Source organism: Colossoma macropomum, unplaced genomic scaffold, assembly GCF_904425465.1.
Source record: "Colossoma macropomum unplaced genomic scaffold, Colossoma_macropomum, whole genome shotgun sequence".
In the NCBI taxonomy this organism is placed as follows: domain Eukaryota; kingdom Metazoa; phylum Chordata; class Actinopteri; order Characiformes; family Serrasalmidae; genus Colossoma; species Colossoma macropomum.
In genome coordinates this window covers 26880965-26907976 of record NW_023494795.1, presented here as the reverse complement: position 1 = coordinate 26907976, position 27012 = coordinate 26880965, and the positions used below count along the sequence as shown (strand labels likewise).

At 37.5% G+C, this 27012-nt stretch overlaps 1 protein-coding gene across 2 annotated transcripts; it reads right to left on the bottom strand.

The window, feature by feature from the left end:
* Positions 1-16891: 16891 nt before the first annotated feature.
* Positions 16892-26359, bottom strand: vgll2a (vestigial-like family member 2a). 2 transcript variants are annotated; one of them, XM_036582077.1, is made up of 4 exons: positions 26086-26359; positions 22686-22968; positions 20429-20914; positions 16892-18156 (listed from the first exon to the last, which is right to left on the bottom strand). In XM_036582077.1, the coding sequence occupies exons 1-4, from the start codon at positions 26167-26169 to the stop codon at positions 18113-18115; spliced, it is 897 nt and encodes a 298-aa protein (XP_036437970.1). In that variant the 5' UTR covers positions 26170-26359; the 3' UTR covers positions 16892-18112. The 2 variants fall into 2 exon arrangements, with proteins under 2 accessions (XP_036437970.1, XP_036437971.1); XM_036582078.1 differs by having other exon boundaries at positions 16892-18008.
* Positions 26360-27012: the final 653 nt, after the last annotated feature.

Genomic DNA, 27012 nt, shown 5'->3' with positions numbered 1-27012 from the left:
GGATGCATTGGGTGTCATCAGCATAACTGTGGTTGGGAAAGCAATGTAAAAATATTACATAGCCAAGAGAGTGGACATAGAGGAAAAGACAAGATGACCAAGCACTGAGAATGTGGTACGCCAGTGGTAAACCCAAGTCAACTCATCTTCTAAGTCCACTGTAAATTTGTTTGTTTTTATGCATAGTTTGTCACACTCTAACAAATGAGTTTGCACAACAAAATAAACCTTCTGTGTGGAGTCTGCATGTTCTCCTCGTGTTTGCATGGATTTCCTCTGGGTGCTCCAAAGACATGCAGTCAGGCTAATTGGACCCCTAGGTGTGAGTGTGTGTGTGTGTGTATGTGTGTGTGTGAATGAGTATGTCTGTGTGTCTGCCCTGTAATGGACTTGCACCAGGGTGTTTCCTGCCTTCTACCCAATGAGCGCCGGGACAGGCTCCAGCAACCCCTGCGACCCAGGAGGTCATTCCAACTTTTTTCCTTTCACATTTACAGCATTTTGCAGATGCTTTTATTCAGAGTGTGTAAGGTTTTATTCATGTTACAGACGTAGGCAAATGTAGTGAAGGACTGTTTTTGATGTGGCATGGAGATCTTGCTGAAGCAAGAAACTGAACCCTGGTCTGCCATGTGATTGGCAGCAGCATTAACCACCACACTACACCAGTGTTGACTTGTGAATGTTGTAAAACAAAATAAAGGTTTTTCAATGTTGGCCGGTTGACTTTTGAGTACAATGTTTTTAGGGATATTTGCTTGATGAACTTGATAAAAAATTTAGTCCATCATGCAAAGTTCAAAACTTTATAATGTACAGATAGTAAAAGAAACAAGGCTTGTCTTGTGTACTATAGTAAACAGGTATAGGTATACATATGTAGTATTATATATTGGTAACATTGCTACTGACCGCATGGCAGATTAGGCTTCGATTCTCTGCTACACCAAAAAGAGTTTTTGAACAAGATGCCTAGCACTACTTTCATCTACTTTTGTAACTACAAAACTGTACATCACTCTGGATAAAAGCATTTGTCAGAATGTAATGTCAGTATGAAAAGAGAAAAGTTGGTATGACTTAGAGTTTTTACTAGTTGTACTTCTTAGGATGACAAACATTTTTATATTAGCTCAGCTAAACATTTCTCATAGTTTTGACAACAGAACGTCAGTCAGTGTAACTAATTATTTACAGAAGTTGTGTAAACAAGAAAGAGCTAGTGGAAATTGGCACTAAGATTTGTCTTGCAAACTCAATATGCAGCAACCATCTACCCCATTCATCATTGTTTAGTTTCTGACCACAGGACTGCTGTTGTACAGATACTGTTTAGATATTGGATCATTCTTATTACAGCAGTGACACTGACATGGTAGTGTATATTGAGTGTAGCTGAAAAATATCCAGCCAAGAGTGTTTCTGTGATTGGAAACACAAATTGTGCATTGACAGATGGATGACAATGTCCAGTTAGGTGGGACTACTAGGTAGGGGTATCTAATCACATGTATTTTTCTGTACTACACCTGAGACCTACTGACAAAGTTTCAAACCCAGCAATGTCATTAGATCGTTTGATTCACATTCTCTCTTCAAAATATTTTCAAATATTAGGTTGTAACATGAGTAAAGTTTTTAATTAGTATCAGCAGTATATAACTAATGCAGCTTGAGAATTAGTATTCAGTGGTTGTTACTCTCCAATAAATGCAAACATGCACCACGTTGGGCTGAAGATATTTATGTGTGGGGGGAGCCACTGCTGTCAGGCAGGGTTTACCTCTTTTAGCGGGAAGATATACCACTCAAACAAACCACACACTCTCAAGAATCTGGCGGCAGTTGAAGCACTATGTCCATCAAATTAAAAATAGTGATTGCAATCTACGGGAACAATTTATCCTACAGATCAGACTTGACACTGCAATGTTGGCACACAGTGCCCATCCACTGGCCAAGCTTTCTGTGTCCTTCGAGAGCTGCTGGAGCAGCAGGGGGCAACCACATAGCTTTCCTGAGAAGGTCACTGCAGGCTTTTCTGTCTCGTAAATCAGGCTTGTGGTAGCGAGACACTAAAGAGTCCTCTAAGCAGATGTGATCCGTCTGATTAATGAGAGATGCAACATTTCTACATCTCAGGTTCATGTAACCACACTAAATTATAGTCCCACTACAAACAGTAACTTTTTTGGGGGCCTTCCACATTCCTCTTGTGTATGATTTTATTATAAATTTGATTTCAAAAAAGTTTAGTTGTTTAGTTGTAGTGCATGCTGTCTTGTTTTTTGTGAAAAGGAAAACATATGTAATTAATTACATAATAAGGCATGTAAGTAATTATAGAAAATATGTAATTACATGTATGCAGTAAAAAAAAATCACAGTTATAACTAAAGCAGTAAGCCACAAGAGGCCATGGGTTACAGTGATTTTTGGTAAAAGGTGCTAAAACCTCTGTAATGCACAACCTGACATGTTTTATTGATTTTACAACAAGGCGACAACACAGAATATGATAAAACAGTAGTAGGCCATATAATCATGATCATGATGAAATTCTGCAGGTGTGAGGTTTGACATGAGACTTTAGCATTCATGCAGCAACTTAAGAATAAAATAAAACATAAAAAAACAACAACCTTTATATCAATATGCCAGAAATAAGCACAGATAATGAGATCTACAAGCGGTATAAACTACGCTAACATTATCTTCTTTAGCTAAATGGCTGAGTCATGCATGTTCGTCATGTTTCAAATGAAATGAAAACACAGCAGGCACCAGTCATCTCCCACTGCCCAGTTTCTTGCATTTAAAGTAGTCCGAATTTTTAAGGCAGCAGACATAAAGAAATGGCCCATCTTTTGGTGTTCGTCTTAGCCTAACATGGACACTAGAGCCTACAGAATTAGATGCTTCCCACTTCTATGATAAAGTAATAAACCTAACAAATTTTCAATAAATGAAATTATATCTAATAATAATCAAAGTAACCCATTTTATTTTTATTTATTTTTTATTTTTGGTTGTTGTAGTTTATTTAACACATACTAGTGCTGAAGTACGGCAAGAACTTTCAACCACCTATCATTGTATGTTGCAGTCATTTTACACACTTCAGTTTTTTGTCATATGATAATAAACATCATAATATGGCAGTTTTTAATACAGAAACATTTGCATTATAATAGTTTTTAAACACCAGATTACCACTGTAGGAATATTGCTCATTTCTGCTATTTTTGGGTTCATCTCTGTGTTCTGTTAGCATCGAGCTAACCCTGCCACACATTTTTTAATTTTTTTAATTATTGGAAGAGTTTAACAAGTTTAGACAGTTAGCCTGCTATTTTTTAGCCCAGCTGTTATGAAAAGTTATCAGCCCCTCAGTTTAACCCCTTAAGAGGACAGGGCCCAAATTGTTTTATTACACACTATAACTTATGAATAGCTCAACTAGTTTGCACTGAAGTCCCTGTAGTTTATTACTGAATAATAATACACAGCTCAACTAATCAGACTTTAGGACTGGAACTCTCCATTTATGTAATTAATTATGTAGTTGTGCGTTTACATGTACATCGTTGTGTAATGTGAACACAGTGATAACAGAATGATAATAATAGTTCTGGAGTTCTAAGGGTTAACCCATACAAAGAACCACTAGCACAGCACTGCTGTGTATATATCTAAGAGTTCCTGAATGTGAAAGTATCATGTGAGCGTACTGCATACTGCAGCTCATATGAGTATAATTTAGCTTTTCCATTTCTTAATGCCCAGGAATGGAGAATTCCTTTAATCTGTGGACTCAATGTGTGGCAGTCCACTTCAAATGTTGCCTCAATTTAACTTCACATCATACATTAGCCTATATGGCATGTCCTGGTCAGAGCTGAATAAACAAAACGTTTATATTTCGGCATAATGTGTGTGAAAAATGGTCCATAACATCCAAGTTCAGAACTGACAACCTAAAGCAATCCAGCACAGCACCTTGCATTAATCAGAACATCAGCAAAACTCCCTCCACAGACAAGAGACAGATTTTAGGCTCGTACAGCAGCTTATCTAAGCAAAGTGAGAAGAATTGCTTTCATAAAGACATGCAGTTTAACATTTTAACATGTTAAAGATGACAGATTTCCCAAAAGGGTCATAAATAATTCAATGTAATTCACTGCACAGTTTTCCACAGTTTGCATTTTATGCAGCAGCGAGATCTTGGCTGACAAGCACAACAGCTGTCCCCCAACACCCCCCCCCCACCACCACCACCACCACCACCAACCCACTTAAGTCCACGTTTCGGTCAGTAATTGCAGGAGTGGCAAAAGAGATACATTCGGTGATTTGTTAATTTAGCTGTCAGTTGATTTGTTAATGCTTGTATTTCAACAGTGCGCTCCAATCCAAGGAAACGTCTCATGTTTACGTGTGTACTCACATTCATTTACACTCTACTGGACTGCACACACCGCTGGGGTGGACATGAAGGCCTTTGAGGGTTTACGCATGGCAGCGGCCGAGAAGGAAACGACGGGAAACGTAAACACAGCCGTACGGCTCTGGAAGAAACCGAATGCTTTTCTGCCTTCTCTGCAGGTGAATTGCCACTCAAAGACTGGCCTGACTTCAAGCTTTCAAACTCTGTACTGCATATTGATCCGTGTGGCACCACATTCTGCTTAAAGACACATCAACATTTTGGCAGTAAAACCCATTTAAATTCTTACCCACAAGCAGACAAGCACACAGATATCACATTTCCACCAAACCACACAGGTCCATACTTTATAGCTTAGCTATGGAATCCTATAAGAACAACTAACCAAATTCTTCTTTACAATGGCTGAAACACCATACAAATAAATGGTATATGGTGTACAATAGTGTTCTTTTTTATCAGACTACCTTGTTGTTTGAAACCACAGATATACCCATAGTCAGCCCTGTAGTGAAGTGCAGGAAGTATGTGAGGAATTCTCAGTGCAAGACCTTGAGATTCATCTCTTTTGTAAGACGTGTTCAGCTCCAGTTGACATGTAAATAAGGTATAGTGCAGTGAAACATGATACCCCAGTTTAACAGTTAACTCCCAGAAACTAGCGGTGACACAGAATGCTGTAATGCCTTGAATTCTTTAAAGTGACATTTTACAAATTAAATACTTAATAAGTATTGAATTGTCTAAAATTATATCTTATATGGTCATAGAATTTAAGATACCTGCTTACTTTGAAGAGTTTTTATATTTGCATTTTGGCCAATGGTCTGAAACTACATCTAAAACGCCATTAAGAAGTCTTAAAACCAAAACATTTTAACATGAGCATATCTGTAGACATTGTGTTAAAAGTCATTATCTACCCAAAATGTTGGACTGTAAAAAAAAAAATCTACATAATTTACTGGGAAGAGTGTAGAGATCCTCCATTCATTGGCATTTACAACTGTGTTCAGAATTTATTGCCAGAACAGGCTGGGTTTCAATTACACTGCATTTACATAAATCTACAAAGCCTGGGTGGCAGAGCTGCACATGTCAGTGACTTGTGGTGGGTCATTTATTACATGTAATTTAGAAGAGGATTAGTTAAAATTATGAGTGATAAAGATGAGGAATACAGTTGTATTAAAATTTTGAAGACCTCCAGTCAAATTACATGTATTTTTTGATTGATTGATTCCACTGTCACTTATTAACTTGGTTGGTAGTCAATCTAACATGTAAGGCCTTCAGTCCAGCTCCTGAAGCCTTAACCAATAGAAGAGCTCGGTTGGCTGTATTTACCTACATACAAAGGGAAAAAATATTCTAATTGGATAATTTTCTGTTGAGTGCTTCAAGAATTTAACCATCTTGTTTCTAAAACTTAAAAATTAAATACAATACAAAATTTAAATACAAACAAGATTAATTCAAATAAAAATTAATAAAAAATTGCAGACATTTATATTTAGTTCCCAGAATGCATTCTCTGAAGGCCTAGAAGGCTCTTTGGGTCCCCAGCTGCCAATATTCCAAAGGTTTTAAACAATTTTGAAAAGCTGAAAAAAATAGGATTTTTTTATGATGAAGCTGTAGATGATGAGATGTAGATGAAACTTATAATACAATTCATATCCAGAGTGCCTTATATTCAAACAAAAAAAAGAGACCAAAACGTTATTCATAGTCATCTTGATGTGACAATAAAAAGATAATAACAGTTTATTATATAACATTTTGATTTTTGTTACCATGTCATAACTTCTTGTTTCCAAAACACTTTTGGTGCTTAGTGTGCCTAGTTTATAACATTCCAGCCAACATTTCAGTTTAGGTCACAGAACAGAATGAAGTTAAACGCCAAAAAGGAATTAGGAGCTAGATGTCAAGAACTAAAGTAGAGCTGAGTAAAAAGTACATTATGTTTTTCACAAACATACTTAAGTCAAGATATTACCATTTAAAACTACTCCATCAAAATTTAATTTAATTTGCAGTGTGTAAGGTTTAGGGGGATCTATTAGCAGAAATGGAATATAGTATACAAAACCATGCTTTAATGAATGTATAATCACGTGTAACTATGAATCGTTGTGTTTTTCATTAGCTTAGAATGAGCCCTTCTTATCTACATAGGGTGTGGGTCCTCTTCCAACAGAGGCCGCCATGTTGCTACAGTAGCACTGAACACTGGCTCAAGAGAGTGCCTTTGCATTTTTACGCTGAAGCGGCAGCTTGCATTTCATGGCGTTATGGCACCGTCTGGAAGACGTAGAAAGAAGAAGCATCAGTGGTTGCTGCCGGTGCTGGCTAACTATTTCGTGTTGTGACAAATTTGAGAACCCAAATTTTGAAAAATGGGGGATCATACTTATTATTTAGCACAAGAAAAAATACTTACAAAACTACTGCTCACTTGCAATCTGTAACCTCACTGCTAGATGCCACTACATCTTACACACTGCACCTTTAAGTACATGGAAATGATTGAACTGGTTACTAGCCAATAAAACAAATATAGACTATTAAACAAAGCTTAGGATATTGTTCTTAATAACACACTGTGTTAACCAAAAGCTAAACCTTTGCGCTGTATGTAATGTTAATGAAGTAATGAGATTTTGCGCAGGAGAATAAACTGTTTTACGGTTAAGGTGACTCCTAACCATCTGTGTGCAGTAAAACAATAACACATGAGTGTGCTGATCTGGCTGTCTGAATACAGAGACAGAGTGTAGGGCAGCTGTTTGCTCAGGAGCTCAGTCTTGTCTCTTCACTGACGGGGGAACACAGCTCCAGGCTTTTCTGCAGGCCTCTGTGCTAAAGGTTTAATAAATGTGCTCGTCTTAGGTGGAGGATCAGCACCATTCCTCTGGCTTTTACATGCGTCAGTGCCACTCTGACCTTAAAAATAGGATTATCTACATTAGCTAATGCTTAACTTCAACAGCAAGGCATGTTAAGCATTGTTTCCTTTTATTTTTCCCACTTTTAGGTATTGTTAAGCAAGGTATTGTTGAGGAAGAGGTTAACAACAAAATGAATTGCTAACTAGCGCTGCTTACATTGCTGTGGAGATCCAAATCCACATCCATGCCGCCTATGTTGACTAATGTGAAAAATGCCAGTGGCGAAGGCGTGAGAATTGCCAGCCATGTGACACTTGTGGATGGGCTGAATGTCATATAGAGCCATTCCACAGCTCAGGCATTAGCGATGTTTACATGCCACAGCCAACAAGCATGAGACAGTATCACACAAACTCCCAGAGGTGGGTAGAGTAGCTAAACCCACACTCAGGTAAAATTATTGTTACTTTATTGAAATAATGAATGCATTCCATGGTGGTCTAAGCTGATTTATGCTGGTCTGGTGCTGGTTTAGCTGGTCATCCAGCATAGTCATGCCATTGACCAGCATACCAGTATTCAAAACACAACATATGCTGGTTTTGCTGGTGATCAGACAAGCTGGTCTATGTTGCTTTTTCTAGCAGGGTAGTAAAGGCAAGTGATATACAGGACTATGACAACTCAAAGAGCCATATGAATGCCTAAGGTTCTGCTGTTCCATAACCTAGCAGTAAATTTAATTACATCACAAAATCATTGGTCATTTGTTTGCCTCATTATCATTAGCTTAGCTTGAGAGCTGTGTCATCATAGTACATTGTTAGCAAGTTTTTACCTCGTAATAGTTGTTCCTTTACTAAATTCTTGCTCATGAAATAAAAATGTAATATGCATGAGTTGATAACCTGCCATTTCATAACCATGCAGTAACTTTATGACTTCACAAGAAAAACTGGTCACTTGTTTGCCTTATTAGCATTAACTTAGCTAGCAAGCTCATCATAGTGCATTGTTAGCAGGTTTTTGCCTCAAGATAGCTGTTACTTCATTGATTTGTTGAAAAGATTTTATATAGAACTCATAGTGCTAAATAGAACCATTGCCTTCCTAAAGAACCCTTGAAGAACAATGGGCCTAATTCACCAACCGTTCTTAAGAACCCACTTATGCAGTTTTATGAATGTTCTGACATTCACCATTGTTTTCTCATTTGGGATTTTTTCTTAGGTAAGAACAGAATCTACACACACTCAAGAGCACAAAGGTGTGAACAATTCTGCAGTACAAGAACACAACGTTAATCTGACATAGACTTTTTCTTAGGATTTGTCTTAAAACAACTTTAATAAAAAACTTAGGAAGACATTGGTAAATGAGGCCCAATTTTTTTAAGACTGCATTGTTGTTACAAGTCGAAGGAGCTTATTTGGTAGTATATAGAATCTTTTTTGCTAAGAGTGTAGCCAAGCAAGAACCACAGTAGAGTATCAGATAAAAAACTAATATTAAGTAGAACTGCAGTAAAACATCTTGGCGCATCCTCCATTTATCAGCATAGGAACTAAAGTTTGTTAAGTTCTTTTCTTCTCTTTTTGGATCCTTTTGATCTAAAATAAAATGCTTAAGCTCCAAAATGGGGTGTGAGCAACAGCAAAGCAGATCAAGAATGAAATCAAACCTAAAAACTAAGTGCAACTGACTCAAAAGTAGATTCCTTTCTGCATAGATGTACTTCTGTATATGCTAAAGTATTATTAAAGTAAAAGTTAAGTACACGTAACTGAGTAAATGGAAGTAGTAACTATCCATTTGCAGACCATTTCCTTACAAGACTCTGAGGGCTGGCAACAATGCATGTTTCCTCACGTACCCTAACCCCTTATCCACTTGTGTGGAGAACTGCTTCAGGTTGATGACAAGTAAGTGATAGCATGCTGAATTGGAAGTCATGGGGGCATGTCTGTAAACAGAATAAATAATACACAAGGCCTACCTGCAGGGTGGTCCATTTAAGTGGTACTGTACAGCCTGAATAGTGTTCATGATTTCAATACGCCGTCCTCAAACCCCATCTCACAAGCGGGACTGGCATGAGGTCAGGGGCTTTGATTACTACTGATCGGAGTGTGGCTTCATGCCCAGAGTTGTGAGTGGCAGTGCTTTCAAAAGCTCTGTCTGTGTTTGCACAGCTTAGGGTGCGAGACCGCTCTATAATTAATTCATCGGCCGAATAAAAACACAGTTCTCTTTGCTGTTTGCCTGGCATGTGTTTGCAATTACATGACTTCAAGAAGGTAAATCACACAGACACTTAATATATACTTCTAGTCTACTACATTACCAGTCAAAAGTTTGGACACACCCAACTGAATATGCATTTTTCATAATGATAAAGACATTTTGATGTTGGCTTAAGCTTAATGCATACGAAGTTTCTTAGAAAATAATAATAATATAAATAGTGAAGTTGATGTAGGAAATTATTCCCAACACAAAATTTGTAAATTTAAACTCTTTAAAAAATTATGTACAGTGGGATCTTAAAAAAGTCTTAAAATCTAGAACTTTTTCATTTAAACCTAGAAATAAAAAGAAAGATTTAGAATTTTGAAGAATTTTAAACAAATGACAAGTAAAATAAAGAATAAATATTCAAGATTCTGCTCTATTTCTAGGTTACTTTACAAATGTCAGCAAATTTGTTAAATCGACAAGGTTAAGATTTTTTAGTCTCATCCGTTCTGCATTCAGACAATTCTCAGGTTGGTATGATATGCTCATCAGAGGCTTTAGCACAATTTTGTGGAGTTGAGGCAGCTCACATGCACACTGCCACTAAAGCAAAAGTACAACCAAATACTAAGAAAATTCTGAAATTCATGTAAAATTTCAAAGATTGTACTTTTCACTCCAGTTGTTTTATAGCTAATACAATTTGTAATGAAACATTAAAGTAGAAAAAGAATTGAAAAAAAAAAAATAGAGGCAATTTCATTTGTGGTCTCTTTTGGACCCACCTATATACAGTCATATACAAAAGTTTGAATACCCTCTGTCCGATTACATGTTTTGTTGATTTTCTGCATTTTTTGTACTGAATACATTTTTTGCTGAGTTTAACATATTGGAGAAAAGAAACCCTAAATACAAAATATAAATTGGGTATTAACTTTTGCACAGGCTACATTTTTATTTTCTTTTTTTCAATATGTTCAGCATTGGAACAGTAGAAAATCACACAGAAAATCAGCAAAACATCATTTTTTGACAGCAGGGCAGCCAGAGTTTTGCATATGACTGTGTAAAGATCTCAGGTGGCTCCCTTAGGAAGCTAATTGAAAGCATGTCAAGAGTCTGTAAAGTAAAATAAGCTTTGTTGCTTTTTTCTATGCTTAATTCTGTATGTTATTTCACAGTTTTGAGGTCTTCACTATTATTGTAAAATATGAAAAATAGTAAAAGTAAGGAAAGTCCTTTAATGAGTAGGTGTGTCCAAACTTTTGACTGGTAATATCTTGCAGCAGAAATTCTTAAATAGGACATGAACAGTATAAATAAGGTACCTAACATCTTTATGCACTACAATACACAAGGACACTCATCTGCACAGTAGCCTGTTTATATATGTTAGCCTGTATGTAATGAAGCTTGTGAATCATAAAGTTAATAATATTCTACCCAACAAAGGCATGCGGTATAGTGTGTCCATGCATGTATAATCTGTCTTATATATTTAGCTCTCCCATGGGTGTTCAGCGTAATTGCTTGATTGATAGAAAGCATGAAGACACATGCTGATTAAAATTCTTCTGGGTTAAACAGCTGAGACTGAACACCCTGGGCCTCACTGCAACTTCTAAAAACTACAGACAAGCACTTCTGTGAAGGTGGAACCTTATGCTGTCATTAAATTAGTAAAGTAAATAATAAAACTGTTTTGGGATATTCTCATGGTCTTTTCATAATTTTTTTTTCTTAAGGCTTAAAAATTCATAATTGTAAATCAATCTAATGATAAATAGATCTTACCAGTAAGTTTGGTCTAAATGTGTAAAGTGAAATTTATCCAGAACAATTAAATGTTTTGGTCTCATCAGACAGTCTGCTTACAACTTTCACTGAAAGTTTAGGGGCTGTCTTGTGGAAGAAGAGGTCGTCTCCCATAACAAGAATCTTGAATAAAAAAAATACATCTGAAATTGTTAAACTAAATAAGAGTTTTATTAATGCAAGTTAAAGCTGCACTATGTAAGATTTGGGGATTTGGAGACCTCTCTGGTGGAAATGTGTAATTGCATGCAAAGTGCAGAAGAATAATTTATTACATTGATTGTGCTTTAGCCCCCTTCCCCAAGTAGAATCTGATGATTGTGAGTGCACTGAAAGACTATGCGAGGAGAACTCTAAACTCAAAACTTGGTGAATGACGTGTCTTCCGAGGACGTGAGTGAATTATCTACTGTTGTTGTCATATTTTCATCAGTATAATGATGATTTTACATTTGAGACCTAAACATCAAGCTGGATCTTCTTTTTGAGCATGTGCATATGGCATTAATACATAGAAAGTATGATGTTGTCTCCCAAAAACTCCCACCAAATCCGACCTGATGCCTTTGACTTTTAAATTAGCATGTTTTTTCCCTCCTGACTCAGCTACTCCTTTCAATTGTAACAAAAATCTTACATAGTGCAGCTTTAAATTACACAAATGTAGTCTTTTTTGGTTGGTGCAGTTTGGTGCAATTGATGGTCAGTTGAATTATGCCACAAGTCATTAAACATAGTCTATTGTTAGATTTCTCAAAAATTAACGCAAATCTGTTTTTATAGCACAAACACAACACACCCAAATGGAAACACTTTATTGTTCAAATTCCTTTATCGAGTGGATGCCAGCTTGAGTGAGTCACTGAAACGTCTGAGACAAACTTCACCACTATTCCAACCACACAGTAAACGCAGCTTGCACTTAGATAAAATTCAGTCATGCTAAATTTGCTTGTGGAATCACCATGCCAAGCTGAAATGAAAATTTCATTATCATATTATCAAAGGATTTCTTCAAGATTAAAGACATTTACTTAATACGTCTTGTAATAGCCTAGAGCTCTTTTTCTACTTAGCCTCATTCGGCTATTTTATGCAACTGAAAACATTTTCCTATCATCTTTGCACTTTCTCTTTCACTGACCTCTGTGGCTAACCTAAGTGGACGCCATGAAAGCAAATCTTTGTTTTAGCCACCCTGGTTAAGACAGGCTCCATCCACCCACAGCTTATCTTTCATCACCTTAGTCAGAAACTGATATTAATCTACAGCTGTCCAGGACTAAACCATAAATACATCCCAAAAGACCAGCTGAGAGACAGAATACACAGCAGTGTTGCCACTTTCTCTTCCTCTGTTTTCACATGCCATGGTGCAAAATGTGTTGAAATATAGCACAGGCCTACGGCCGATCACACACTGAAAGGTCTGCATTACCTTCAATATGTAATGAGTTTACATATCGGAACAAAACAATAGGTCACCATAACTGTAACCCTGGTTCTCTGTCCCTCCCATAGGCAGATCCCAAACACGAGATGATAAAAGAGAACCTTGTAACACTAAAATGGTAGCTTCACAAGGGAAAGAAAAAAAGGTCTTTACCTGGAAATTAATGGAAGAAGATTTTATCCTAAGTCATTTTGGACCATGATTTATTTTTTTTTGCTTTTTTGGCCTTGCTTATTATAATGCACTGCTCACAGGACTTCTACAACAAACAACAACTTGTACACAACACTGCAGTAAGAATATTAATACATACTAGAAAACAAGATCATAGTAGAGCAGTCATAGCATCATTCCAGCTGCTTGTTTCCTCAAGAACTGACTATAAAGTTTTAATTACTAGTTAATTACTAATTACTTTTTAAATCTCTTTATTGTGCAACACCTTCATACATCTCTGAATGCCTGATATAGTACTTTCCAAATTGTGTCTAAGATCATCCAGTGCTGTGTTCTCCATATTTCATGCATGAGTATGTAAGAGTGATGAAGCAGCCTTTTGTTTTTATGCACTTAAGATTATTTCTCAGGCTCCACCTGTCACTGAATTTTTTTGCTTCAGCATTAAACTAGCTTTTATTATTTTTCTTACTTTTACTGGCATGTTACGTTTATGTTATTTTATATTTATATTATTTTAATCACTGGACTTTTATTCTATTTTGTATGTTTTCAACTGTTTTTTTTTTCCATCTTTGTTTCATCCCACATTTTGTTTGACTATCTCATTTCTTTTTTCTTTCTCTGATGTTTTGGTTCACAGTATGAAGCACTTTTAAATAAGGTACCACACACACACACACACACACACACACACATTCTAAGCCGCTTATCCTCCTGGGTCGTTGGGAAGGGGAGCCAATCCCAAGTGCTCATTGGACGGAAGGCATAATAGTATTACTATTATTATTAATGGAGTATAACGGGCTCAGGGAAGTCCCAGGAAACAAAGACTAAAATATTAAAAATGTTGGTGTGATACTACACTTGAGTGTTATATTGATTAATGAAAAATATAATTATGATAAAACGTGATTTAAGAAATGCTGATCAGACCTGTCTCAGAACTGTGTGGGCGTGGCTAATGAACAGCTTGATTGACAGCTCTCTGTCCAACACTCCTAGCCTGCTCTGCCACTCGTTCAGAAATAAAATCATTATCCAGCTTTTATCTTATGGTAAAAAAAGTTGAACAGACATGCAGACGGATACACTGACGAACAAATGGACAAACAAAGCAATGCGTAAATGAAGGAACAGATGAACGATAAATGCTCATGTATGAATAAATGAATGAAAAGGTGACAGGCAGCTACAGACAGGTGGTCTAGCTTGTTAGTTTTTAGTTATGCTGGGTTAGCTTTAGCTCACTAAGTTTTTTTTGACTATGAAACTTTTGTATGGGTGGGGCAAGACATCAGCCTTGTGATTAGTCAGGGGAATGATTACGAAAGCATTACCCAAGATTAGGACTGCCTAGTTTACTTTGAGAGGAGAGAAATATGGTGAAATATACCATATTTATACATGTCATTTATTGGTCACTGGAACACTTCAAAAGGTGTACTTTTTGTGTTTGCCTGCAAGAACACTATACACATAAAAATGATGGTTTTTCAAGGTTCTTTAGTAAAGAAAAGGGTTCTATATAGAACCATGAACAGTCAAAGAATCCTGTGCATGATTAAAGGGTTCTTTGCATCATGAAAGTGTTCTTCAGATTAACAGAAAATGTGCTGTAGATTTTTGAAAAGGGTGCTATATAGTACCAAAAATTATTACAAGCTTGAAATCATAACAATACAACAACACTTTTTGGTTCTACAGCATATTCTTTATCAATCTGAAGACCCTTTAATCATGCAAATGGTTCTTTAAGTAGTCATGGTTCTATATTGAACCATTCTTTATTAAAGAACCCTTGAAGAACCATCATTTTTAAGAGTGTAATTAGAAAGAAGGTTCCCAGGGTCTTTAAAGGGTCCATATTGTGTAAAACTGAACTTTCCTTCAATTGTGTATATGTACACAAACTATATGGAGCTTAGGTTAGTGGCGTAGGTAGCTAGCTTGCTAGTGAGATTGAGTTAACTCTCTCGTTTGTGTGAAGAACTGAAGCAGTCTGAACATTATAAAGGCATAAAAAGTCTGTATCTTAGTCTCATTGTAAGCCTCTGTTCAGTCTGTGTCCTTCATTTTCCATTACAACACAGAGATGCCCACCAGTGGTGACCAGAGAGATCCAGCGTAATGGAAAAAAACTGTGAGTGGACACTATTGTAAGGTATTTTCTACCTAGTGGACAATATGCCAACATGTTAGTTTTTCAGAGAAATCTATTTCTACTGTTTCTGGACCTAGATAACACCAGTCAAAGCAGTTAGCCTATTTAGCTATAAAGTCGTGCCACATCTGGTAACAATAGGAGAACCCTTTCGGGTGCTATATAGAACCATTTAAAAAAAATCTATGTAGAACCATATACAATACATTCTTCATCAATCTGAAGAACCATTTCACCATGCAAAGAACCTTTTAAGCATGCAAACAGTTCTATATAGAACTGATGGTTCTAAATAGAACCATTGCCTTTTCTAAAGAACCCTTAAAGAACCATCTTTTTAAAGAGTGTACACTTTTAAAAAAGATGATTCTTTAAGGGTTCTTTATATATAGAACAATAAACACTCAAAGAACCATTTGCATGCTTAAAGCGTTCTTTGTATGGTAAAAATGGTTGTTCTATATGGTCCTATATAGAACCCTTCTGAAAATGCTTGGGTGTAACACCAAAAAGGGTTCTTCTATTGTTACAAGCTTGACATCATAATAACAGAAGAACCCTTTTTGCTGCTCTATAGAACAAAAGGTTCTATAAACAACCATGTACAGCACATTCTCTGTCAATCTGAACCATTTCACCATGCACAGAAACAATTAAGCATGCAAATAGTTCTGTATAGAACTGATGGTTCTAAATGGAACCATCGCCTTTCCTGAAGAATTCTTGAAGAACCATCTTTTTAAAGAGTGTACACTTTTAAAAAAGATGATTCTTTAAGGGTTCTTTAGTAAAGATGATGGTTCCATTTAGAACCATCAGTTCTATACAGAACTATTTGCATGCTTAAAGGGTTCTATGCATGGCAAAAATGGTTGTTGTATGTTGTTCTATATAAAACCATTTCCAAAAAGATTTTATATAACACAAAAAGGGATCTTCTATTGTTACAAGCTTGACATCACAATAATAGAAGAACTCTTTTTGGTGCTCTATAGAACAAAAGGTTCTATATACAGCCATCTACAGCACATTCTCCATCAATCTGAACCATTTCACCATGCAAAGAACCCTTTAAGTATGCAAATGGTTCTGTACAGAACTGATTCTTCCAAACAGAACCTTTGCCTTTCCTAAAAACCCCTTAAAGAACCAACTTTTTTTAAGTGTATACCTGTGTGCATCCCTACTTTAAACAACCTGCTCCTACACCATCGCACACATTCGAGAACATTATTCTTAGCGTTTTCTTGCTACTTTCTCACAGCTGTTGCTTTAAACTGTCCTTACTTTTCTATGCTGTCAGTACTTTATCTTGACCTTGGGGAAGAAGTCAAATAGCTGTAGCAGCAGCACTATTTACAATATATGCTTCAAATATTGTGCAAGATAATGTATGTGACAACGCTGAGCACAAAGAGCATATAGCCCCCCCACAATAAATCGGTGCTGCTGAAAGAAGACTATTCTGCCTGTGTCGTATTCCTTTCAAGGAGTTGAAGGTTGCAGTCACTTTGTCAATACAGCAGGTCTTTGAGTCAGGGTCTTTAAGTACCAGTGCTGTGTGGAAATAACTTATAAGATGAGGTCGCTATGAAAAGACATTAAGGTGTCTGATTTGAAATAGAAAATGAGTCGTGTTTGGATGTTAAAGGTAAACCTTCACAAATGGCCATACAAAATACTGAATGGCAGCAGCACAATTGCGTGTAGTTGCAGTTTTAATTACACTGTTTCATTCCTTAAAGATGAAGAAAAGTAGGCACAGATAAAACAGATAACACTGAATGCTCCTCAATGCGCTATCAAGGAGAAATACTTTACAAGATAATATATTAATATGTTCAAAATACAACTATAGGACCTCTTCCACAGAAACAGTGATGAGTGAAATTTGAAGAGAACTCACATTGAAAGAACATGACTTTTATGGCAGTGTTCACAGCTACTCATACCAACTGAGCCGGCTAATCACATGAGTCACATTTAGTATGTACAATAACATGGACGATGTCCATCCGCTGGCACTTCCTTCCACCCCCACCTCCCCCAGTCATTCATCCTTAAATCAAAAAGCCAAACCAGTTGTTCCCTGTGTGGGTGGGGGTCCAGAATTGACAAAACGCTCCTTTTATGAAATCCTGAGCCCCTGCTTGGTCGAAATGCTGCACAGCGACACTGCCATTGTGTGTGCGTGCGGAGTTCCAAAACAGTTGTCGATGACAGCTGTCGAGAGCAATATAGATAGAGTCAAGTGGCTTCAAATAGCCCCTGCTCTCTTCTGTCATGATAGGGAATGCTGCTCTCTCATCAGAGTCTCTAATTTCTAATAAAAAAAAAAGAAGACAGTCACAATAATACAGCAGCCTCTCCTCTGGCACTGGCTATGGTCCCCCATGTAAAGGGCGTCCGGTCACTTCTGACGTTTTTTTCAGTTCTCATGCACTCCCCAACCCACCCAGCACCACCCACAAAAAAGGAGTCGCTTGTTCTTTTTATTTCTTTTGGACCATGTGTCCACTTTGGAAGGGGCTGAGAACTTTTGAGGCTGGCGAGAGAGGAGAGAAAGAACAAGCGGGCGAGCGAGCCAGCGAGAGAACAGCTGCTCGCATGGTCACACCGCCATGTATTTCTGGAAGGCTGTTTTTCTCCACGTCTCACCCGGAGTCTCTGTTAGCTTACAGTGTCTCAGTATGGGGCTCTCTCTTGGTGCCTGGGGCCTGAGGTGGGGTTGGGTGAGGTGGGGGGGTGGGGTTGGGTCATCCACTTTCGCCTGATTTCAGCTCAGGATGCCTCCGCCACAGAGCGCGTAGCGCCGAGCTGCAAGTGAGAATCAGAATCTGTTACGGAAAAAAGGCCCTGCTGTTGCCTACAAAGGCAGAAAAAGACAAGAAGTCAGCTGAGGCTGGAGGTTCAGCAGGGCGCTAAAACCAGTATAAGTCCTTGCTCTTATCCTGGCTCTGCAGACCTGGGAGAAAAAGAGAGGGAGAGAGAGAACAGGAAGACAACAGAAGGAGAAGGGTAAGAAAAAGGGAGACGAAGAGAAAGAATGAACAGCAAATTCTTAGGCGTGGGAAGCCGCGCAAAGCAGAAAAGGGTGAAAAGCACAAGCCACAAAAGATAGAGGTTGAAAAACCAATTAATAAGTCATACAACATACATCGTGATATAACACGGCACGCTGGCCTTGGCTTTTAAAAGTTCAAGAAAATCTTACACATGACAACTGCTTCAAAAACGGTGAAGTCTTGGTAAAAGAGTGGCTCCATAAATGTACAGTGCTCAGACTGATATTTCAAAAGGGAAGGTTTTGAATTTTAAAAAATTTTGCTGTGACACAAGGCTCCTAAGCTCTCGCTGAAATCTAAATGGCTTGTGATTTCAAAAGCGCACCGTTTTCTCCCGCATATATATTTTTTAACTCAATTAACATCCTTAATGTTGTACGGTACTGCGCAAAGGTCAGAGACCACCCTTCATTTATTTAATTTGCAGTCAAATGGCCATGAAGTACTTAATTTTCAAGAGATATTTCTGAGGAGATTAGACATACGATACTCCACTTGCACAAAAAAGGAAAGGAAAGTCAAAAAGTGAAAAAAGTGTTTCCAAAACTTGAGCTCAAAAATGGTTAAAAGCTATAGAAAAATAAGACTCCTAACAACCATGCAAGACCTGGCAGACCACCAAAACTGTCTCCATCAAGACAAATAGTACACAGCACTTAAAGCTTTCATCTTTGAGAGAGAGGAGAAAATCAAGCTCCACTCTTACTTCAGATCTGAAAAGATCCACGGGTGTTTCTGTCCATCCTTCCACTGTGAGAAGACAACTCAACACTGAGTCTGAAAGGATGTGTAGCTGTCAAAGTATAAACTTTGCAAATCAAACAAAGAAGCCGCTGGTGTTCTCAGAACAGTGGACTGACCACCCCAGAGACGAGACCTGAACATTACTGAATGTATTTGAGATTACTTGGATCATGAAAAGCAGAAAATGCCACCCCAGTTCTAAGACTGAACTTTGGAGGTGTGGAAAAACATCCCTGCAGATTTCCTTGCAAAACTGATAGCAAGTCTCCCGAAAAGAGTGGAAGCTGTAATAAAAGCAGTGTGTGGACAATAAATAGTGAAAATGTGGATATTGCTGCTGTCGGAAGAAAACCTCGCATCTCCAAAATGATAGCTTTACAGGATAAGGAAAAAAAACTACTTTACTTTTAATGTAAGTCAGTGGAACCAGACTTTTTTCAAAGTCATTTTGGGTCATTCCTTTTAATCCAGTCATCATGACTTAACATACAATGTAAAGAGCAACATGCATTTTCAAATTATGTCAAAAACTAAAAAATGCCAAAAATGGAGATAAAAGGTTTTCTTCTGACAACAACGATATTCTAGTTCATTGTTGAGGCCTCTGCATTATTTTCCGTTAAAAATATATCTTTTGTTTTTTTACTAAAACAAATGAAAGAAATCGTTGTTTAGATTTGAGATTAAATAAGTGAAGGGTCGTCTGACTTTTGCACAGTTCTGTATGTTTCATTATGTTTGTGTTTTCAACTGTTGTAAGCAGCTTTTGGTTATTGCAAACCTATACAAATGTGCTCTTAAAAATAAAGAAGCCAATAAGGGTTCTGTTTGGAGAGAAGCTGTTAAAGAACCAGTTTTGGTTCCATAAAGAATTTTTGAATGGATAAACCACTTTTTTGAATTAGATATTCAAACTTTTAAAGAACCTCTTTATCATGCTTTTATCTTAATGAATGTTTTTCCCAAGAACCATACATCCAAGCCAAGAGCCACTTAGTAAATCTTTTTTTTTTTTAGAAGTATATACAGTTGTACGCAAAAGTTTGAACACCCTTGATTACGTGTTTTGTTGATTACTGAAGTGAAAGTAAGTTCTCTACATCCTGCATACATTTTTAATAAATTAGTTCATTTTAATACATTTATTTGCTGACTTTAGCATATTGGAAAAAATCTAAAATGTGTCATAACTTTTGCACAGGCCACATTTTATTTTCTATTTTTTCCAAGATGTTAAATTCAGCAAATAAACAGTAATGGTGCATTAAAATGTGCTGAACTGTGTCTCTGTAGAGAATGTGTTCCCTTATTTTCAAGTAGAAAATCAACAAAATGTAATTTAACCAGGGTGCCTACATTTTGCACGAAAATTGTAATATTTAATGTGATTATTATTATTATTATTATTATTATTATTATTATAATTACCTGTGTCCACATTCAAGCTAAGACCCTGGCTCATATCGGAACCCGTCCCGGTGAAGGCTCCAGTCCAGGTGGAGCTAGTTGGCTCACTCTTGCTGATGTCGCACGGCGAGGGTCCGGGAGCAGGCACTGTGGCAGTGGGCAGTCTGTGTGGCCGCACTGAGGGAACCAGCAGAGAGCCGTATCGCGGGTCAAAGTGTGTCCCATACATGTCATGCATGGAGGGCCGGGGGTAGGCTGAGCCCTGGGTACTGATGGCCCCACTGAGCGAGTAGGGGTGGTGGTGGTGATGTGTGGGGTGCCATGGCTCCGGCGTAGCCTGGTGGAGGTGGCTGTGCAGGGAGGCAGTGGAGTAAGGGTCAGCTGCGAAGGGGAGCTCCGTGTGGGACGCGCCCAGAGCGCTGCTCAGAGATGCTGTGACTGACGGCTGATACGCGCTGTTCCAGAACGAGGGAGGGAAGCTTCGCTGACTCATCGGGAATGATCCGTCTGGAAAGAGGGAAGACGTGTTTACATATCATTGTTGTCATAACAAAACCTTTGGTAAATTTTAGACAAGGAAAAAAATGTTTAACTTTAACGTGCGCTAATGTCACAAGATCAGAACGTAACAGGCCAGACAGCTTTACTCCGTATAGTACTGTCACCTAAATAATGTCACAAATGCCAAATTATATCCCAGCCACTACAGGCTGTATGTTACTTGCACTGCACTGGACCGTTCCATTGTCCAACAATGTTCACACAATGTTAACGGCCGCCGGCATTTTCAGATTGTGTAAAAATGAAAAAAAAAAAGAACAAGCAAAAATGCAGTAAGGAGGTTTTGATATGACAGCGATGATATACAACATTTCAATATGTATCAAAACAAGAAGGACTGGTTTTCTAGACACAAATTAAGTCTAAACCTACACTGCTAAAAAAGATGGTTCTTCAATAATTCTTAAGAGGATGGTTCTACAAAGAACCATAAATACTCAACTGAACCATTTGCATGCTTAGAGGATTCTTTGCATGGTGAAATGGTTCTTCAAATAGATAAAGAATGTGTAGTATATGGTTCTATATAAAATCTTTGTGAAAATGATCCTATATAGCACCAAAAAGGGTTCTACTGTTACAAGCTTGACATCGTAACAATAGCAGAACTCTTTTTGGTTATTTATAGACCCCTTCCTAAAAAGGAACCATATACATAGAACCATATACAAAACATTCTCCATCAATTGAAAGAACCATTTCACCATGCAAAGAACTACTGAAGCATGCAAATGGTTTTGTATAGAACTCTTCACAGAACCCTTGAAGAACCATCTTTTTTAAGTGTGTATAGCTTTGCAAAAACTGTAATTATAAACAACCTCCAAAGTAAGCATTCAAATGGTTCTTTAAGTGTTCATAGTTCTATACAGAACCGAACCGTTTTCTTTATTAAAGAACCCTTGAAGAACCATCTCTTTTGAAAGTGTATAGACTAAAAAAGAACTGGTATTTCTCCAGTTAGTGGTACGCAATAAAAATTCATTTTACTTTAGTTATTATTTACCAACTTGTCTTTATTTATTGTTTAACATCAACACTTATTAGTTCAGCATGTTCCACCTCCAGATCTTTATATGTAGACTAGTTTTTGATTCATTCAACACTAATGAGCCATGTTGGGCCTGAATAGCGCAGTGCATAGCTTGGTGTTTTCCTGCTCTAACAGAGAGAAGAAGTCAATCAGCTGGTGATGTGCAGGAAAAACACTGCACATGAACTGCAGGACAGGAGTTGGAAGCCACTGTGTTATTATGTTTCATCACATGATGAGGATGTTTCTGGCGTATGTACTCAACAACACATTACCTAATGCAGCAACAAGCTTTGCCCTGTCCTGGTAGCGACTAGGAGACTTTCAACCAGATACAAATCAACAATTTCAGCATTGTTCCTGTGCACTATTTACACAGGTCAGTTACAATAATGCCTGATGCTTTATTTATCCCCTGATGTTCATGGTGTCATTAGGATTGTTCATAAATGTAAAGGTTCTTTACTAATTTAACTAGATTCTTTGTTTCTAGATTCTTATTATGTGGAGCTTCTATTCACTGAAAGTTTCTTTAGAGAATCAAAAACGGTCCTCTATGGCATCATTTCATCCCCTTGTCTTTCAGAGAGTGGATGTGGGAAACACTAACAGATGTCGATCATGAATAATAAGCACATTAATGCTAATAAACTGTAATAAATAAGAATCTTAGGCGCGCGCTACCTTTCCAAGAACCGGAGCCTCGCGCGGGCTTGCCGCCGCCGGAAGAGTGGGCGTGTCCCGCGGCCTGGCTGAGCGCGCGGCTGAAGTGCTCGTCCACCACGGAGCTGATGTCTCCCCGAAAATAGGTGAAGAGCACGCAGCGCGCGCTCAGGTACTCGGCCTCGGGCGCGGGGTCACGAGGCTCCTCTTCCTTTACCGGCGGCGCGTGCGTGCTGGAGAACGAGCCGCTTCCGGTCGCGGCGTCCTGCGCTTCCTGCATCTTCGTGTAGAAAGAGGCGAGTTTCTGGAAAGAGGCGCAGAGAGGAGCGGTCAGTTCTGATGGGTCAATTTAAACGGGTCAGTTTAGATAGGTGTGTTCTGATAGGTGTGCTCTGATGGGTCAGTTCTGATGGGTCAAGTTCTGATAGGTGTTTTCAGTCAGTTTAGATGGGTCAGTTCAAATAGGTTGGTTCTAATGAGTTAGTTCTGATGGGTCAGTTCTGACTGGTAACAGTGGTTTTAGGGTCCAATTATGTAGCTTAAATAATTTTTTTCCCACTGAAAAGAAGAAAAAAATTATACCTTTTTATCGTACAATTATGTTCCTAAAGGCACTGAAACGTACCCTTGAGGGTACCACCCCAGTGACAAGAAGGGTACTGCCCCAGTTTCAGTTTAGTACCTTTTTTCTGAGAGTGTATATATATATATATATATATATATATAATATATAAATATATGCATACACACACACACACACATATATATATATAAATATAATATATATATATATATATATATATATATATATATATATATATATATATATATAAAGAGTATATAAAGTGTTTCAGTGCTGTGTATCTATTTGTTATTCGTAATAATATTGGAGAGGTTTTGAAAAAAATAAAAGCTGATTTATAACTAGTGCTGGGTTATATGATATAATATATATCATTATTATGATAAAATGTCACAATACTGTACAATATGCGCTTTTGAACATGTAGATCTCATCAGTACTTGTAGAACAGAGAAGAACTGCATGTTTTATTATAAACAGAGCAAAATTATTCCCGTTTAACTGGATTTAGTGCAACACAGTATGCCAAATATTGAATAAAAATCATTATGCTCGCAGTTTTTGTCAGTATTTATTAAAATGTAGCATTACTAGTCCTTTGTTCTCTGTTCCAACTGATCAGATGTCTGAAAAATGTATATAGTTAGAAACTGTTAAAACAAAATCTTGTATTGCCCAAAAAGTAGCTTTACGGTAAAAGGAAAAATAAGTACTTAACTTTCAGTGTAGATTAATATTACAAGATTTTAATGTAAGTACTTCTGGGCTAACCATTTTAAATTCTGTAAAAAATAAATAAAAAGGAGAAGGAAAACATTTTCTGAGCTTTGAATTAAAGTTTATGGCAACCGATTTTTTCCAAGCAATGCTGGACCTTTTTTATTGCTTCATTTAAGATCATGTTCTAACAGTGTGGATGACAGCTGGTATCTTTAGTTCATGTAAAAAATAATTAAGAAATGATACAAACAGCAGTTCTGACAGCAGCAATATATATTGGCTCTATGTGAAAAATGAAACACAGCCCTGTGTTCAAACACACATGTCTGTAAGAGTGTTTGCTATGAGAGGTTTAAAGAAAGTGCCAGAACTTTAAAGAGAGCTTAACAGCAGTGACCCAGAGCAGGAGACATCCCACCCCGAACTCTCTAATCGCTCCCAGTTTTCACCTACCTTTCAGCTTTAACAGCTCTTCATAATCCCTGAAAGGGGGCTAAATGTGCAGCTTTGAGACACTAATGTACTCAGTTATTTATTCACACATTTGAGAACTAAACTGAACATGATGCATTAAAAACTTGTGTTGAATGAACAGATTTAGTGATACTTTAACTCTTACAGTGTTTATATAGACACAAAAGAACACTGCAGGTGTTCATTCAGATTTTATATAAGCATGTAGCTTGTGACTGTTCATGAGGATATAAATATCCTTCAAGATGATGTAACCATGACTGTTATTATTATTCACTGCAAGAGCTAATTTAACAGTAAGGATTCATTAAACTCTGTTAACACTATTTTAATATGCCCAATTGCTTAGACTACTATATCTCTGTAAACATTATAAATAAAGATTAGAAATAACCTCCAAGGTGATGCAATAATGATTATTAATATTAATATTATGGTAACAGTTAATTCACCAAACCAGTATAAGCCAACTAGTGTGGCCTATAACTCTGAGTAAGATTATAACATTTAGAGGTAACCTCAAAGGTGATGCAGATATTGTTACTATTATTATTATTATTATTATTAAGTGTAAGGTCTAATTTAACACTGGGCATTTTGCTGTATACAGTACAAGCCAACTCATTCAAGATTATAAATAGCCTAACCTCCAAGGTCATGCAATTTATTTCATTATTATCTGTGAGAATTCAGTACTATTAGAGTTACTTCAACACTAAGAGTGACTGCTGCATACAGGGTCAGCCGGCTCTGTACCTACAGCTCTGAATATGACTAGAAATATGTACAAATAACCTCTAAACTGGTGTAATCTATATTATTATTATCTGTAAGAATCAGTTAAACACTATCAGAGTTACTTTAACACTATGAGTGACTTCTGTTTACAGTATAAGCCAGCTTGAGTAACCTGCATGCCTAGAAAAGATGGTTCTTCAAGGTTTTTTTTTTTTAAATAGAGGCAATAGTTCTTAGAACTATGAGTTCTATATAGAACCATTTGCATGCTTAAAGAGTTCTTTGCATGGCATGATTAAGTGGTTCTACAGATTGATGGAGAATGTGTCCTATGTTTCAAGAAAGAACCATTGTGAAAATGGTTCTATATAGGCCCAAAATGGTTTCTGCTACTGTAATGATGTCAAGCGTGTAACAATAGAAGAAGCCTTTTTGGCGCTATATAGAAGCATTTTCAGAAAGGTTCTTTATAGAACCATATACCACACATTCTCCATCAATATGAAGAACCATTTCACCATGCAAAGAACTACTGGCTCTATATATATAACTCTAAACACTAAATAGAACCATTCCCTTTACTAAAGAACCCTTATTATAAACTAATTCAACACTATTAGAGTTCCCTCAACACTAAGAGTGGCTTCAGCCTCAACACTGGCTATTTTGCTGTGTACAGTATAGTACAGCCAGCTGGACTGACCTACAGCTCTGCCTAAGACAGATAAGGAGTATTAATAACCTCCAAGATGATGCAATCATGATTATTTCCGTGGGGCTCAGCTGGAGCTCGAACCTAATGCAGCCAGAACAAAGTCAAACTTTTCAGGCCTTTCCCGCTCAGAGAGAAGTTCAGACCCCCATCAGCAGTGAAGTGAGAGAGAGTGGTGCTAAGCTGGGTCCTACCTGGTGGTGATAGGGGCTGTAAGTGGCGGTAAAGTAAGGCTGAGGTGGAGCGTACACTTGATACATCACATCCAGGCAGCTCATGGCGACAAAACGGGCCAAATTCACCACGTACGACAACTCAACTCGGTGAAACAGTGCTTCATTGGAGACGAAGGAGCTCGTTCTTTGGCGAAGAAAAGAAAAGCAAGTTGTGGTCGAATTAAAAAAAGTCACTGTGCGAGTTTTATGTCCTCTCCTGTAAGGCAGCGCGGCGTGAGTGAGGAGAGCCGGAGCGAAGCGTGCTGTGTTTTGTTTTTGCACCCATATTCGTATAGGCCACGCCCTCCTGTGCGGGGATTGGCTAAGAGTGGCTCGTATTTGGACAGCTTGCGCTAGGATTGGCTAGTGGTTCTGACCCACGAGCAATTCGCACAGGTGTGAAGTACTAAGGGTGGGAGAATGCTAGCGAATGTGGGGCTTGCCGGAATACGGGTGGAAAATGAGAGAGTAACGCTCGGTCTCAGTGTGCGTGGTAGAAAATAACATGCCTGTCAAATTAATGTGAAAAGTCCCTTTGTAATCAAAAGATTTCTTCTTATGAATGTGTTTTTAAATTTATAAGCAAATATAGCGTACGGATGTCCCCATTTATATATGCAGGTGTTATTATTACAATTGTATTATTGATAATAATATTTATTATCATTATTATGATTATTATAGGGCCCTTTAATTTATTTTATGACATAAATATGATGGCTAAATAGATATGTGAGTACCTCATATGCAAAATCAGCCCTGACTTTAGGTCCCTGTATGAGTCTAGCCTAAACTAGATGCTGTAATTGTTAAAGAAAGGTAAAAATGATAAATTAATAGGTTTATAATTTCACTTGTAGGCTGTGGCAGTGCAGATAGTTATTCATTGTTTCACCACTGAAAAAT

Excerpts from the sequence above, each read along its gene's own strand:
- vgll2a (XM_036582077.1), bottom strand. The coding sequence starts at position 26,169 with ATGAGCTGCCTGGATGTGATGTATCAAGTGTACGCTCCACCTCAGCCT. Across the intron at positions 20,915-22,685 it reads AGGCTCCGGTTCTTGGAAAG|ACGGATCATTCCCGATGAGT; the intron begins GTAGCGCGCGCC and ends CCCTCTTTCCAG. Across the intron at positions 18,157-20,428 it reads TAGCTTGAATGTGGACACAG|GTCTGCAGAGCCAGGATAAG; the intron begins GTAATTATAATA and ends TTTTTCTCCCAG.